This window comes from Protopterus annectens, chromosome 2.part0 (assembly GCF_019279795.1).
Source record: "Protopterus annectens isolate FY-2018-M chromosome 2.part0, PAN1.0, whole genome shotgun sequence".
In the NCBI taxonomy this organism is placed as follows: domain Eukaryota; kingdom Metazoa; phylum Chordata; order Ceratodontiformes; family Protopteridae; genus Protopterus; species Protopterus annectens.
In genome coordinates this window covers 954,049,486-954,065,922 of record NC_056728.1, presented here as the reverse complement: position 1 = coordinate 954,065,922, position 16,437 = coordinate 954,049,486, and the positions used below count along the sequence as shown (strand labels likewise).

Genomic DNA, 16,437 nt, shown 5'->3' with positions numbered 1-16,437 from the left:
TGCAGATCTATACATGTAATTAATTTCAAGTAGGCCCATACCTCCTTCAGTGTGGGGAATATATAATCTTGGAATACACTGATTTTTATAAATCATTTGGTGAGTATGAAGCATCTTTCTTGTTTTTCTGTCTAATCTATCCAACACGTTTTGGGGCCAGTCAATCACTCCAAAACTGTAAGTTAGGACAGGAAGAGCAAATTGGTTTATAGCTTGAATTTTGTTCCAAGATGTCAATGCTGTTTTCAGGATTAATTTAAATCTTCTAAAATATTCCTAAGTTTTATTCACATTTGTTCATGTTTTATTGTTGATCCTTCATTGATTACCAAATATTAATAATAAACTCCCTCTTGCTGAAGTTCTTTTATGTCACATTCTTGTCCCAAATTGATGTTTTCTTGCTGCCTTACTTTTGCACATTTATCAAGACCAAATGACCTTCTTATAGCATCTGAAAAAGTTTTGACTACTTGCAGTTGTGCTTTCAGTTCCTCATCTGATGAGCTATACAACTTTAAATCATCAACAAAGAGAAGATGTGAGGTCTTTACACTTTGTTATTTTCTAGGAGCCAAATTATAGCCATGCCCTAATCTGTTAAGTAGGCATCTTAAAAGGTAAAGGGCAAGACAGAATAGCAGCGGTGTCAGGGAGTCACCCTGGAATATCCCCCTTTGAATTTTTATCCTTGGAATAATAATTTGTTCTGGTTTTGGTATGCCATTGTTTTATGGTCACTATAATGTAATTTATCAGTGTAGGGTATATCTTATACATTTTTAAGCACTCTTTTATCCACTCTTTTATCCATGAATGTGGGATACTATCAAATGCTTTTTTGTAATCAATCCATGCCATGCTTAGATTCTTCCCCTTTTTATAGTTTTCCATTATGACTTTATTTAGCAACAGATGATCCTTTGTTCCATATGACTTTCTTTTATTACCCTGTTGTTCTATTGGCATGATTATTTTCTTCTAAATGACTATAAAGCCAAGAAAAATCTGGACAGGCTGAAGTAAAAGTGGTTTATTACGTTCCAAGTCATACCAAAAGCTTCTAAAATTGATGAAAATTCCAGATACAGTAAGCGCTTTTGTTTGGCTGTGCCAAACTTCCTCTGCCAAAGGAGCCGTCATTTCCTGTTGATTAAATAGATACAAGATGCCTCACTACATTATTACATCATCAATTTCTCTCTAATACACAGTAAACCCTTAAATGAATAAAATGAAACATGTAAAATGTAAAATAGAACTTTTTTTAAAAATGAAATACATTCTATTTGTAAACAATTATTTTGTTGTTCTAATAAATGTCTGTACAAGACTGTATACATTATGTTAAATATAGTTTGTAAAAAAAAAATATATATATATATACACACACAATACCTCTACTTCATATCCAAGGTAAAAAAATGTAAATTGATGATATGCAAATGTGGTATTATGCATAAGTGTGGCAGGTGTAAATACTGCAGGTATGTGTTGGAAACTAGTTTGGCATTTATTAATGGGTATGGTATCAAAGTTTTGGGAAAACTTAATTGTAATACTGACAGAATAGCCTACTGTGTAATATATTCATCTTGCTCCAGTTTTTATGTCGGGAAAACTGAGCGCAAATTAAAAGATCGGATGGGTGATCATATCCAGGCTATTCATGATAAAACTGAAACAAATGCACTAACAAAACATATTAACACATATCCTTCACATTCATTTAAATTTGTAACCTTGGACACCTTACAATTAGACAAGTGGGGGGGAGCATGGCAAGCCCTTTTGGAAAAAATGGAATTACAATGGCAGATTAGACTTAATGCACATTGTTGGCCAAGATTAAATGGTGTACTTTCTGTTGGAAGTATCCTCAGATTAAAGTACCTTGATAGATAGTATTCACAGCAGTATTAGGTATGCTCAACCACCTATTTATTGTTATTATTTATTGTTAGTTTTACATTTGCATATCATCAATTTTCATTTGTTTACCTTGGATATGAAGTAGGGGTATTGTATATATATATATATATATATATATATATATATATATATATATATATATAAATATATTTTTTTTATGAACTATATTTAACAGAATGTATACAGTCTTGTACAGACAGTTATTAGAACAACAAAATAATTGTTTACAAATAGAATGTAATTAATTTTTTAAAAAATGTTCTATTTTACATTTTACACATTTCATTTTATTCATTTAGGGGTTTACTGTGTATTAGAGGGAAATTGATTGATGTAATAATGTAGTGAGCTGTCTTGTATCTATTTAAACAACAGGAAATGACGGCTTCTTTGTCAGAGGAAGTTTGGCATAGCCAAACGAAAGCGCTTCCTGTATCTGGATTTTTCGCCAATTTTAGAAGCTTTTGGTGTGACTTGGAATGTAATAAACCACTTTTACTTCAGCCTGTCCGGATTCTTCTTGTTTTTTTGGTTTACAGTGCTCTTACTGCCTTGGTAAATGACTATAAACTCTGTCGACATCAATTACGCTATATATAGTTTATACGTCGTCGGAAGACAAGTTATTGGTCTATAATTTTTAGGATAACTTGCAGGTTCACTCTTAAATAGGAGCATTGTTTTTCCTCTTGTTAACTGGGTTGGTGTCTGTTCAGGGTATGTATATAAATAAATTCTTACTCATGGCTAAATCTTCATGCAAAGATACAATGGAGTTGAAGCAGACCACCACGATAAAATCAACAATTTATTGATAGAAGATGAGCGCTTTCGCGTGCACAAAACGCACGCTTCTTCAGATCTAATATACAAGCATGAAAAGCTTCATTATATACAAAAAGGGGAATATACTCCGTACACTCATGTGCAATCATCCAATTAATTAATTAATTAAACAATTCAAGAAGTAAATCAGGAAGCAAATCACACATACATCCCAAAAGACAGCTCTAACAATATATACAAGCTGATCAAGACACTGTTATCAACAATATATACATATCAGGATAACAAGATATAAAACAAAAACTATATATGAAAATGTATGTATATAGAATATATAAAAAATGTAAACTATAAAATATAAAATATAAAGTATATAACTACTCAATTAGGTTAATCCATCATCCTAAGGCATTAAAAATGTATATATATTTTGAAAAAATGCATATATGTGCAGCTCATTGACTTCCATTACCAGCCTATAGACATGTGTACTCTAAAGGCACTTCCATAAAAATATATATAAATATATAGCATATGTGTCACCAAGAAACACAAAACCTATATTTCAGAATAACCTCTCCTACGACCACTACATTGCCACTATGGTCAAAAAATTCCCTTCTACATAACACCTCCTATAAGTGAGGGTCTTGCAAAGATGTTAATACTTTTAGCCAGATGGTAGGTACTACATCTGGGCCTGGGGTTTTCCAATTGGAGGCTTTTCTTAACTTTATCTCAATCTCTCTGGCTGTTACCTTATCCCATCTCATATCCTGTACCTTTGAACTTCTTATTCTTTCTTTTACTTCTTCCATCCATTTAGTATCTTTGTTATGTTCCACATGATCTTCATAGATATTTCTCCAAAATGTATCTATTTCTTTATTTTTGGGTGGTCTTTCAATTCTTTTTCCCTTGTCTCTCAATTCTCTATAAAACTTTTTGTGGTCATCAATACATTGCTTATTTTGTACTTTTCCTTTATATTTATTTATTTTATTTATTTATTTTATTTTACATTTGTTGACCGGGATAGTCCGACTGGATATATGTCCATTTTCAGTGGAGGCCTGGGGAAAAAAGCTCCAAACACAACAGACAGAAGAAAATAATACAGGACAAATAATATAAATGCATGTTGCTAACAGTTTAGAGACTCTGTTCAGTCAAGCAAGTTCTACATTTGATTCATTATTAAACTTATATAAGTATCTAAACTAACAATTATGTCACAGTTTATATGTAGTATAAAGTACTGTTTGGCATACAATTATGGAAAAGAGCTAGTCAGGATTAGAACAAGGACATAACCAGTGTGTCTTAAAATGTTGAATGAGACTTTTTCTGAATTGAGTTATTGAGGATACTAGAGTAAGGCTGGCAGGAAGGGAGTTCCAAGTTTTGCTGACAGAGTTGGCAAACAGGGAGTCCCCAGCTGAGTTATTGGTTTTGAATGTTTGAACCAGCAGTCTGTTAGATGAGCAAAGTGGCCTGAGGTTACTGTAGGGGCTAATGATGTTTTTAAATGCAGGCATATTTTCAGATTGGTTGAGTACTTTATATGCCACTATAAGCTGGTTGTATTGAAGTAGGCTAGGTAAAACAAGCCACCGTAGAAGATTTAGGTTATGACAGTGGTGTGTCCTAAATGCCATGCCTGTGGCAAATCTAGCAATGTGGTTATAACAGCTAGAGAGCTTGCTAAGGATGGATTTGTTCAGATAAGTGTTTCTGCCTGTGCTGAGATTTTTAGTTTATTATTTGCAGTAGTGCAAGGTAGATCCTGATCTGTTATAATACTGCAGATTGCTTTTATCACATCTCTCTTTCTGAGTATTTTTGTTGATCTGTTCCCTCTTCTATACTCTTCTACCAGTGACACCTCTTGTCTTAACTGCTTTATAGTTTTCTCTATTCGATACTTCCACGATGGTATTCAATTTCTCCCCTTCCTTTCCCTCACTATCCTGTGTTCTTGTGGTAGAATTTTATCTGTTATTAATTTAGCTGCACAGTATTATATTCTGTTTACTTCTGTTATATTGCATGGATCTCTACAGACAGTGTTAATTACTTTGTTCATTTGTTTTATCAAACGTCTGACTTTTTGGGTTTTATTGACCTTCTGCATCCTATTTCTTTCATTGATTTTAATATGTCTATTTATACTAAATCAAGCAAGTTTTCTCTTAGCTCATTTTCTTCTAAACTGAGGGCACATTCTTTGTTCTCCATTTCCTGTGGACATTCTATAGAGAGTTCTATAGCATCTTCCTGTGGCACATTCTTTTCAGTTTCATCCTGTGTCATCCATCCGTTACTCTGTCATATTGGAACTCACTGGCCTATCACTCCTCAACCTTGACTGCGTTAAGAGTTTCCACAGTTTCCAATTCCTTCCTTTGCCGTCCAGCTTCAAATGAACATTTATACTGGTTTTCTGTGGAAGGCTCCAAAATACCTTCATATGGCAACTGCCCAGTTGTTTCCCATTCCACTGGTTTCTCCTTAGTTTGGATGTCTGTTGCTCAATCCTGCTGTGGTGCTTTCTGAGTTAGATTTTCTACAGTGAATCATTCACTTCACAGGTACCCCATAACCTCAGTTTCTATTTCTTTAACTTCTCCATTACTGGTTTCCTTTTCTACTTTTCGTCTTTGTCTCCTTATTTTTTGTACTGTAAAGTTTTATATGTCTGGATTCCTTTTCCTGTATTTCTCTTCAAATAATTTGGTGCAGCTCTTTTTGTATTGATTAATTTTGCTTTTTCCTTTGCATAAATATTAAACCATATTAAATCTCTTCTTCTTTCCCAAGTCCATATTTCTTCTTCATATGTCTCCTGATCTTCCTGTTTTTTCTTACTTTGGGAACTTGTTCCATCATGCTGTGATGTAACCTGTGTTAGACCTTCTACACCAGATCCTTCACTTTGCAGGCATTCCATAACTTCATCTTCCATTTTTTTAACTTCTGTTTTACTAAACTTCTTTTCTATGTTTCCTCTTTGTGATATTATTTTTTATTGCAACATTTTCCATGTCTGGATGGCTTTGCCTGTATTTCTTTTCTAATATCTTTGGGGCTGCCTTTTTATATTGATTAATTTGACTTTTGACTTTGTATAAATACTGCACCATATCAAATCTCTCTTTCTTTCCCTTGTCCATATTTCTTTTTTATACTTTTCAAAAATCTCTAGGTTTTTCTTTCTCATGTGTAGCTTGGCAAATGGTACCATAGGACTGGTTGCTTCCATGTATACCAGGGCTTTTAGAATTTCACTTGCATAATCAGACTGAAGGGGGAACAGGGATTGAAAGAAGGTAGAGAGTGACTGAACTTTCTCCTGGGGGAGAAATGCTGTCATTAGACAGGTATCTAGTCTGGAACCCAAGAGCACCAGGGAGGGGGTCAGAGAATATTTCTGTAGATTAAGGGTGAACTCAATCTTTCCAGAAGTGAGAATACGAAGCTGGAGATGCAGCTATAAGGTTATCCTGGGAAGAAGCCTGGATAAGGAGGTCATCCAAGTATGGTAAAACTTGAATTTCATGGGTTCTGCAAAAGGCAAACGCTGAGGTGAAGCACTTTATGAAAACTCTGGGAATGATAGACAGGTGGGGTGAATGAGAAATATGCAGATAAGCATCCTTCAAGTCTGGAGAGACTATAATGGCTTGTGGAAGGATAAAAGTAAGTAGAGTTTACATGGAGAAGATAGTGTTTCCAGAAAAGTATTGAGATGGATTGTATCCAAAACTGGTCTCCAAGTGCTATCTTTTTGGGGGGGCCAGAGAAAGTCTTGAATAAAGGCGTTTTCTCAGGGCTGGTGGGGCAAAGGCTGTATGGTGTCTTGGGTGAGGAGGTCCTGTAAGAGATGTGGAAGTAGGTGAATCTGATTGGAAGGAGGTGGGGAGAATTCCCTTCAACAATGGAAATTCCCTCCAAGATAACTTGTAACAGTGCTGATTGATGGACGATATCTACTTGTCTGTAATGATGAATTCCCAGGCTGGAAGGGGCAAAGTTAGTCTTTTTGGTAAGGGAATTGATGGACATAGGAGGGAGGAAAGGGGTAGCAGACAGACAGAGGTTAACCTGTCTGGAGAAGGAGATTTTCCTGATTTGGAAACTCTGGTAGTTTTGTCATAAAATCTTTCTATCACTCTTTCCTGCGTTCTATGATGGCTTTTGTTCCATGTGGACAAAAGAAGTGAGCTTAGTTGGATAATTTCTTTGATATCTATGTACTGATTTGATTAAAATCTGTCTGAAGTTCTGCATCACTTTATCCTTCTCTTGAAAATTTCTGCTGCAATAAGTCCAAATAAAAGTTCTCTGTGAAAGGAGGAATGCTTAACAGCCCCAAGGAGGGACGTTAGGTGAAGACAAGCAAATCTTCTAATAACAGTACCAGTGGTTGTAGCCCTGGAAAAGTCCTCTGCAGCACTACAGTCGCACTTAATGGAATGCCATGTCACAATCTGCCTCAAGGTTAATCATAGCTTTGTTTTAAGTTCCAAATAGAAAAACAGCAAAAAAATACCCAATGCAGCTGAAGGTCGCTCAGTAGAATAAATAAACACGCAAGTGAAGAAACAGTAAAGCAAGCATCCACCACGACTGATTTCATACAAGACTTTATTGCAGACAGACAGGATAAGTGCTTTCACACATAGTTGTGCTTCATCAGATCCATAAACACAAGCATAGTAAAAACATTTAAATAGTAAAAGCCAAAAACAATTATCTAATTAAAACATCAATTAACTATTGATGCAATCTATGCTTGAGTATTGGCTTTATAGGAATAACAACATTAAGCCTTGGGGGGCTTATCTGCCTGTAACCTACTAATTCACTTAGTCTCTATCAGCTCTAACCTATTATTAAACCCCCCCCCTTCTCAGATCCACTGGTATTAATTGTAAAACCAAAAATTCAAATGCATGGTCAGAATATACGGAAATATGTTTCGCTAGTGCATTAAGTAAATTTGCAGTAGCTAATAGTGGAGCCAGACCTAAAGATAATAGTACTTCAGTACTGCCGGATAATGTTTTTTCCAACTTTCTGGCTCCTTTCAGGTTGCCGCAGCAACTGACATGAGGGTGGAGTATCAGTCAAGGGCAGAAGAGGTGAAAGTCATCAATCGAGAGTGAACAGAATTCAGAGGCAAGAGGAATCCACTCTAGTGTTTAATTTATCATCAACTTCTTTAACTGCAGCACAGTTGAGTCTTTTGGATAAAGGTTTGAACTTTGTGGCTTCTCGTCCTGTACAAATAGAGGACGCTCTTATAGACATTAGAAAGTTTGTGAGGAACATTGCTCTTAAAATCATGTTTGGGGGGGCAGCCTAACACAATGGATGTTATGAAATGTTCCAGTCTGTTTGTTCTGCAACTTATACCTGTCCTTGAAACTTTTGCTAAAGTTGTGGAAAATTAGTTAACACTGGTATTAGCAAGAAAAAAATGTTAAATTTAACTAGAGATGAATTTTCAGCTTTGTAGCAACTCTGTGACAATGATATTATATCTATACATCCAGCCGATAAAGTAGGGGTGGCAGTTATTTTAGATTCTATTTATGATAATACAATGAAGGATATGCTTAATGATACTGAAACTTATGAGCGGATCACACATCCCGTGTTATCTATGATTATTAAAGGGGTGCATGATGAACTGTATGAACTGTTAATGTATGAATGGATATCTAAAGAAATGTATGATTTTATGATGGTATCTGAACTGTTGGTGCCGACCATTCAGGGATTGCCCAAGGTGCATAAGTCTTTAACCCATCCCACTTTTCATCCTATTGTGTCAGGGAGGGGTTGGGTTACTGAATTTATCTCAATTTATCTTGAGAATCAACTCAAGAAACCCTTAGAAAAATCTGTGGTTGTTTTGAAAGACACTGAGCATTTTTTGAGCAACCTGGGTGATTTTAGTAGAACTCATGGTATGTTTTCTGATGATGTATTGCTTGTTACTATGGATATCAAGACTTTATTCACTATTATACCTCATGATTTGAGGATAGCATCCCTAAAAAGGTTTCTATCTACCAATATTGATTATTCTAGGGCACATGTTGATTTGCTGGGGGTCTTTGATGGAAACAGTTTTATTTAACAATGTGTTCCTATTTAAAGATGTGATCTACAGGCAGAAGAAGGGTGCTGCGATGGGGACCCCCTGCCCTAACAGTTATGCCAACTTAGTGTTGGGAGAATGGGAAGGCAGGGTGGTCCTGTCTAAGAATGATTATTTGATGCACCTTTTACATTACAAAAGGTGTGTAGATGATGTTTTTATTTTATGGAAGGGAGGCTTTGATGCTTTACTTGAATTTGTGGAGTATCTTGAGCTTAGCAGTCAATGTTTTAGATTTGAGGTGAACTATTCATGTACTTCAATTGAATTTTTGGATACCAAAATTAACACGGCTAATGGCCTTATTCATAGTTCCCTTTTTAGGAAGTCCTGCAGAAAGAATGCTCTTCTCTATCAGAGAAGCATGCACCCCAGGCATGTTTTTGGGAACATTGCCAAAGGTCAGTTTCTGAGAATGTTGAGATTACATACTGAGGATACTGAATATCAGGATGCAGTAACTATTTTGGAGGGTGATTTATTGAATAGGGGACATAAGAAAACCATGATAGATAGGACCTTAACAGAAGTAAATTCAATGTGTATTAGAAGAGATAAACCGTACTTTAACAGGACCACTGAACCTCAGTTTAATAATAGTTCATCAGAAAGATTCACAAATAATTTTCTTAGGATGCCTCTGACTTATGGCAATAAAATTCATTATATTTGTGATCTTCTTCTTCTTCTTCTTGCAGCTGCACACATTAGGGGTCGCCACAGCAGATCAACTGTTTCCATTTCTTCCTGTCCTCTGCATCTTGCTCTGTCACACCAACCACCTGCATGTCCTCTCTTACCACATCCATAAACCTTATCTTAGGCCTTCCTCTTTTCCTGTTACCTGGCAGCTTCATCCATAGCATCTTTTTCCCAACAGACTCTGCATCCCTCCTCAGTACATGTCCAAACCTTTGTGATATAGTTAATAAATACTGGGCGATCTTACAATCAGATGAAAAGATTAGGAATATGGTAGGTAATAAACCTTCTTTTACTTTTAAGAATAATTTGTCTTTAAAAAGACAACTTTGTTATAAAACAACTACTATTCCTTTAACAGTTTCTGATCAATTAGGCACTTTTCCTTGTAGGACCTGCAAAGCTTGTGCTTTTATTTGTAAGGATAGTCATTTAAGCATACTGGATTGGGCTTTGATTTCATGGCTAACTTTTATGCCGACTGTAAGTTGAAAGGGTTAGTATATATGGCTAGATGCAGACACTGCACTTCTTTTTATGTAGATAAGACCTTAGGAATGCTTAAATAATGCATCTTGCAGCATTTAGGGGCTATAAGGTGAAATAATTTACTTAATGCACTAGCAAAACATATTTCCCTATATTCTGATCATGCATTTGAATTTTTAGTTTTACAAATAATACCAGTGGATCTGAGAAGGGGGGGGTTAATAATAGGTTAGAGCTGGCAGAGACTAAATGGATTACTAGGTTACAGGCAGATAAGCCCCCAGGGCTTAATGCTGTTATTCCTATAAAACCAATACTCAAAAAGCGTAGATCACATCAATAGTTAATTGATGTTTTTAACTGGATAACTGTTTTTGGCTTTTACTATTTAAATGGTTTTACTATGCTTGTGTTTATGGATATGATGAAGCACAACTATGTGTGAAAGCATTTATCTTTGTCTGTCTGCAATAAAGTCTTGTATGATATTAGTCATGGTGGATGCTTGCTTTACTGTCTCTTCACTTTGTTTAAGTTCCTTAAAATGGACAAAATGTAGTATGTCATTTGAGTTTGGTAATTTAAGGTGCAAAATGTCAGGGTAGCAGAGATGTAAAGTTTATTACCATACCTGCCATAGCCCTACCATCTCTGCCTGATGAGGCACATTAGCTGCTGGTAGAAGATTAGTAGGTTTATCAATGGAGATAAAAAAAAAAAACAAAAGTGTCCCCTACAGGATTTTTGTAGAGAACATTTAAGTCTTCAAGCACATCTAGAGAATTAGAAGTAGATATAAAAGCATCCGGGAAGGCCTCTAAAACTGGATGAACAGGAGAAGGTGTAGGAGCCCGTGCCTCCAGCAAGTTATAATGTCTTTTTTTTTGTTCCTCAATCACCTGTTTGGATTCCCAGTCAAAATGTTGCAACATTTTAATGATAATATCCCCCCCAAAGAATTTTGTCAATATAAGAGTCAGGGGACAAAATGCCCTCATCATCAGACAAAACCTGACCAGGAGAATTAATTTGTGATGAGTATACTAAGAAATCTTCATCCAATTCGGGTTCCTCCTTTTTCCTCTTCATGTTGTCTCATCTGAGGGAGGTGGGTAATGAAGCAGTAGAAATAAAGGAAGGGATTTTCATGGACAAAATGACCTTGTATAAACCTGTGAAAAAGCAACCCATTTCTTTTCCTGAGATGCCTTAGTAGGAGAAAGATATTTGTTTTTCTGTTTCTTTTTCTTAAGGGTGATGTCAACCTCATGAAACATGTCTGGTCAGAACCTTGATGGACCTTGATCAAAGTGCCAAAAACCATTTCCCCAACAAGCATTTAAGCTATATCCTATGGTCCCTTGGAAATGATCACCCTCGATTACACCTTCTCAACTTTATCAGTATGAGAAGTCTCATTTGATGTGCAAGAGTCAGTCACCATGCTGGCTTTTGGCAGGATCACAGTAGCAGGCATCTGAAAAGGAGTTGGACACATCATGGATTCCTGCAGGATCTCAATGGGAGCTTCCTAAATAAACTGGTATATAAAAGCTTTTTGGCTTTGGTACACTGGTCAGGCATCTGATTACCTCAGCAAGTTAAACCATCAGTATTGGAATACTGCAACAGTGATCTAAGGAAGGACATAGTTATTTATTAAAAATACATTTTAGAAAAGCAGCTGTGTAATAGCAAAACCAATACTTTTGGCAGAGTTGGGATTTATCAGTTTTAGTGGCTCAAAAAAATACAATACATGATTCTTGTGCTGAAATATCAGCTGTAGGCTTTGTTTCCATATCAGATGCTTGGATTCATTTCTAGAAATGATATGATAGTGCAGCATAAAGGGGGAGCTACACTATTGAATCTACCATCCTTCAGGTGCGATATGAAACTGAAGTCCCATATGCCTGAGTCAATGACAGCTCAGAAAGATGTAAAAGATCCCACAACTTACTGGAAAGATTAAGGGCGCTTTAACTCACAAATTGTCTTTCAGTATTTGTACTGCATCAAAAAGAGTATTTTGTCCCTGACATTATAGTTTAGAATCATACAATTCCACAATCCCTACCCTTTCTTCCACAGCCACAATCTTGTTTTTCCTAATATAATGCCACAATCCAACAATTTAATATTTAACAATTATTCATATGTACAATTTGACAAATTTCAAAATATCACCTTAAATTCCAGCCACTTATTCACTAATCTTTTCTCCAACCTTCCATATTCCCCAAAACATACCATACATATATCCATAGCCCACTTTTCCCATATTGTTGCACTTGGGATCAGGTGTCACTTTAACAGTAAAATTATCCAGAGCCAGTGTTCACACTGGTGTTCACACCACCAGGTGGCTAGCCCTAACATGGCTGTTCTACCATACAACACATAGACACAGACAGAGAGATACACACATACAAACACCTATGGCCAATTTAGTCTGTCATATCCATCTATTGTATGTCCTTGGAATGTAGGAGGAAACTAGGGCACCCAGAAAAACCCTTACAAAAACAGAGAGGACATTTAGACTCCACACAGAAGGCACCTCAGCTGAGAATCAAACTGGAGAACCTCTTGCTGTGAGGTGACACACTACCTACTGCACCTCTATGCCACTCAATACCAACCTCATATTTATTATGTACTCCCCAAGTTTCTTCTAAAGTATTTTTATTTTTTTCACAATATTTTAATGCATGCTCCACTGTTTCTTCTGAGTCACATATTTTATATATTCTTTACTTTTGATGTGTAAATATATATATATATATATATATATATATATATATATATATATATATGGGTCTACCTGATTACGCTGAAAGCTGAGAAGAATGACAACGAGATAACCGACACTGGAAGATTGACAACAGAGAAGACAGTTGAGAATCCCGATGCTGAGAACACTGACATGGTAAGGTAAGTGTGCGATAGGGACAGACGTTAAGTGTGTAATAGTGACGGATGTTAGGGTAGGGTGTGGGTGAGGTAAGTGTACGATAGTGACGGACATTAGGTTTAGGGGTAGGGTATGTGAGTTAGGGTTAGGGTGTGAGTAAGGTAAGTGTGCGATAGTGACGGACTTAAGGGTTAGGGGCAGATTAAGTGAGATAGGGTTAGGGTGCGGGTAAGGTAAGTGTGTGTTAGTGATGGACCTTAGGGTTATGGTTTGGGTTAAGGTTAGTGCATATATAGTTGTGTATGTAAGGTTTAGTGTAGGTTTGTAAGGTTTTTGGTGTGCTTGTGTTGTGTGTGTGTTTTTCAGGAAAGTTATTTGTTTTGTTGATTGTCAGGATTGTGGGTTGTCGGGCATGTGAAGTTTTGTGTTTTTGAACTTTCGGTTTTGTTGTGTCGGTTATTTCGTTGTCGGTATTTTGGCGTGTCGGTGTTATCAGGTAGACCCATATATATATATATATATATATATATATATATATATATATATATATATGTGTGTGTGTGTGTGTGTGCGTGTGTGTATATATATATTTCATTTAGTAAACATTAATCTCCACAAAAAAATCATATACCTCTTCCACCACTTTAAACACATTTTTACCTTTCTATTATAGCCTACCTCTTTTCATCATTTATGTTCTTCCATGGCTTTTACACAATAATTTCCAACTTAACCTTATTATACCTTTACTTTCTATACCTACTGCTTTCTTTTCATATTTTCTAAACCCTGTAGATTCTTCTGTTTCATTATTCAAATGCCTTTTTGTTTTCCAAGTCTTCACTACTTTCCATATCTACTGTTGCTTTTTCCATAGTCTTTCCCCCATGCTACCTTTTTTTCTCTTTTTACTTTCACTAATGCCTAATATAAATGCTATGATTGCATTTATACTTCTGGGTTAATTAGTTTCAGCCCTCCTGTCTCTTTCTCACAATGAAAAGTATTCCTTTTCAATAGATTTGGTGCAGATCCCCATTTCCATCACTTCATGTGGGAGATGCATACGCTTTTCCCAAATACCTTAGTCTTCTTAGTATATAAGAATATATTAAATAAACTTATATACAACTTTTAAAAAACTTTCCACATCACTGCTATACTTTTAATCTCTTCTAGGCTAGCTGCCCTTGTGCACCATTTTAAACCTAGACAATTTCCATTTTGGTACTTGAATTAACCTATTCCATTTGGTTATAGATTGGCATTACCCATCCCATGGTAAATAATTATATATTACCCCTAGTGAAAATAACTGAGACAATAAAATAGATTATTTGAGGGGACTCATGCATAGGATAAAGCATTTAGGAGCTGCCTCTGTCTGTTAGCAGTACAACAGCAGTCCCATCCAAAAATCCAAGTAGAAATTAAATATGGATAGGGATGAGCTTTGTTTTACATGCAAAGGGAGTCTGTTTCAGGGCAGCAGTATGCTCTGCATGATAAACCTGTCTCTTTAAGCCATTCTATCGATGATGCAGAAGAGGTTTAGATCCTTAAACTGAGTATTTCTGATGTCATTTGGCTTGCTGATGTGCAATTACTATGAATTTCTTGCTTTCCAAACCCTAACACACTTAGGTTCATATGTTCATAGGCAAATACTAGGCTAACGGCCCTGGAACTTATATAAGCCTAGCCCAAGAAGATTCCCTGACATCATCCTTCCTTCCTTATAAAATATCCCCCCATATTTTTATTTCATACCCAAAGCCTTTGATCTTCTTACTAGTAAATTCCATCCCTACACTTTCCAGTCTTTCTTCCACTGTTGCTATTGTTTCTTTCATCCATTTTGTATTCTTTAGTAGTTAGTACTAAATCACTCACATAGTCATAAATAATGGGACTGTTACACTCTTATAGTTTCTCTCCTAGCTTCCTTTACTCTTCCATGCCAGCCACTGGTACCACATTCATCGCTAATGTAAATAATGTCTCACTCATCAGGCAACCTTGATTTACCCTTTATTGCACATATATTATTTCACTAACCCATCCATTCACTGATTCTTTACTCCACTTGCTTTCTAATGCTGTTTGAAACCTCCTTCTTATCTTCTCACTCAAAGTATAACTTGTTAGTGCTTCCCATATAATCACATGGTTCACACAAATAACTGTTTTCACCACATCTCATACCATCCCTTTAACATCCCTGCCTTTACTATGCATACTATAGCCATGCTGACATTGTTGGTTTAAAATAAATTGCAACTATATTAGTCATCAGACATATAAGTTATCATTCAGAAAAAGTTTTTCTTTGCTTTTATGAAATTTGTGACATGTTTGGCAGATGCATGTATGCAGCAATTGTTATTTAAATGTTTGATTTTAATGTACCTGTGTCTATCATTGAGAAAGGGTCTTGTACCTGAAAGCTTTGTGTTTGATAAAGGTGTGTTTTTTACCTCAACTATTTTGTCGTGCTTTGTACTTTTGACATTGCAGTAGTATATACTTGCAATTGTTATCATGTCATGAGAAAACACTAACATACGAAAAGGAAAGAACAGACGATCTTTGGAGAAAGTATAAAAACATGCTTCGCAGTTTTATGAAGTGGTTTGGACTCAATGCAGCTGGACATTCTTATAGTGTAATTTGACAAAAACATAACATTTAGTTATTAGAACACACAAGAGGGCTTAGCTTTGAAGACATTTTGTTTTGTTATTAAAGCAATGTAGCAAAATGGCTTTACATAGAGGAGCTTTCATGAAACTAAAAACAGAAACTGCCCTCAAAACTGCTCTTGATTAGAAACCAAACCTATGAGCAAATGATTTGAACAGAAGCTGCAGCTTCCAGTCAAAGCTATATGGTAATTTTAACATATCAAAGAGAAGCACATTTTACCAACTTTGCTGAATCACTCAAGAATTTTCATTTGTCATACAGTGTACCATATAATCAGTACAATTCACAACAGCTGGGTCTATTCACTGATACGTACCTGTGACCAGTTGGAAGGGGTCCACTCAGCAGGACAGTCCTTGTGCCCACAAACTTGTTGTATTACTGGCCGGGAAGCTGGGCAGAAAGTCTCTGGTAGTTCCAGAAAACTACCATCTGACATCCGTTGTTTACATAACACCTCACGACTTTGCATGCCTTTGCCACATGTCTGGGAGCACTTGTTTAGAATTAAACCAAAGACAAAAAGAAAAATGCATTCTATGAATATCAAATGCCAAAGCAAAATGGAGGATAAAAGACAAAATGATTAATTTAAATATGCCATCAACTTATACTAAGGTCAGAATTGACATTAACATTCATGGTCTCTGCTTGGAATGTGAAAAATGCTATAGATACAGCACTTAAGGATGGCATACTTAAGATGAAAATGCTATAGACACAGCACTTAAAGATG

At 35.9% G+C, this 16,437-nt stretch overlaps 1 protein-coding gene across 1 annotated transcript in view; it reads right to left on the bottom strand.

Annotated features, from left to right (window-relative positions):
* Positions 1 to 16,437, bottom strand: part of ADAMTSL1 (ADAMTS like 1) — a 4,128,157-nt gene that overhangs the window by 989,717 nt on the left and 3,122,003 nt on the right. The window contains exon 17 of the mRNA XM_044061207.1: positions 16,018 to 16,197. Coding sequence (XP_043917142.1) covers positions 16,018 to 16,197 — 180 coding nt within the window. The remainder of the gene's footprint in view (positions 1 to 16,017; positions 16,198 to 16,437) is intronic.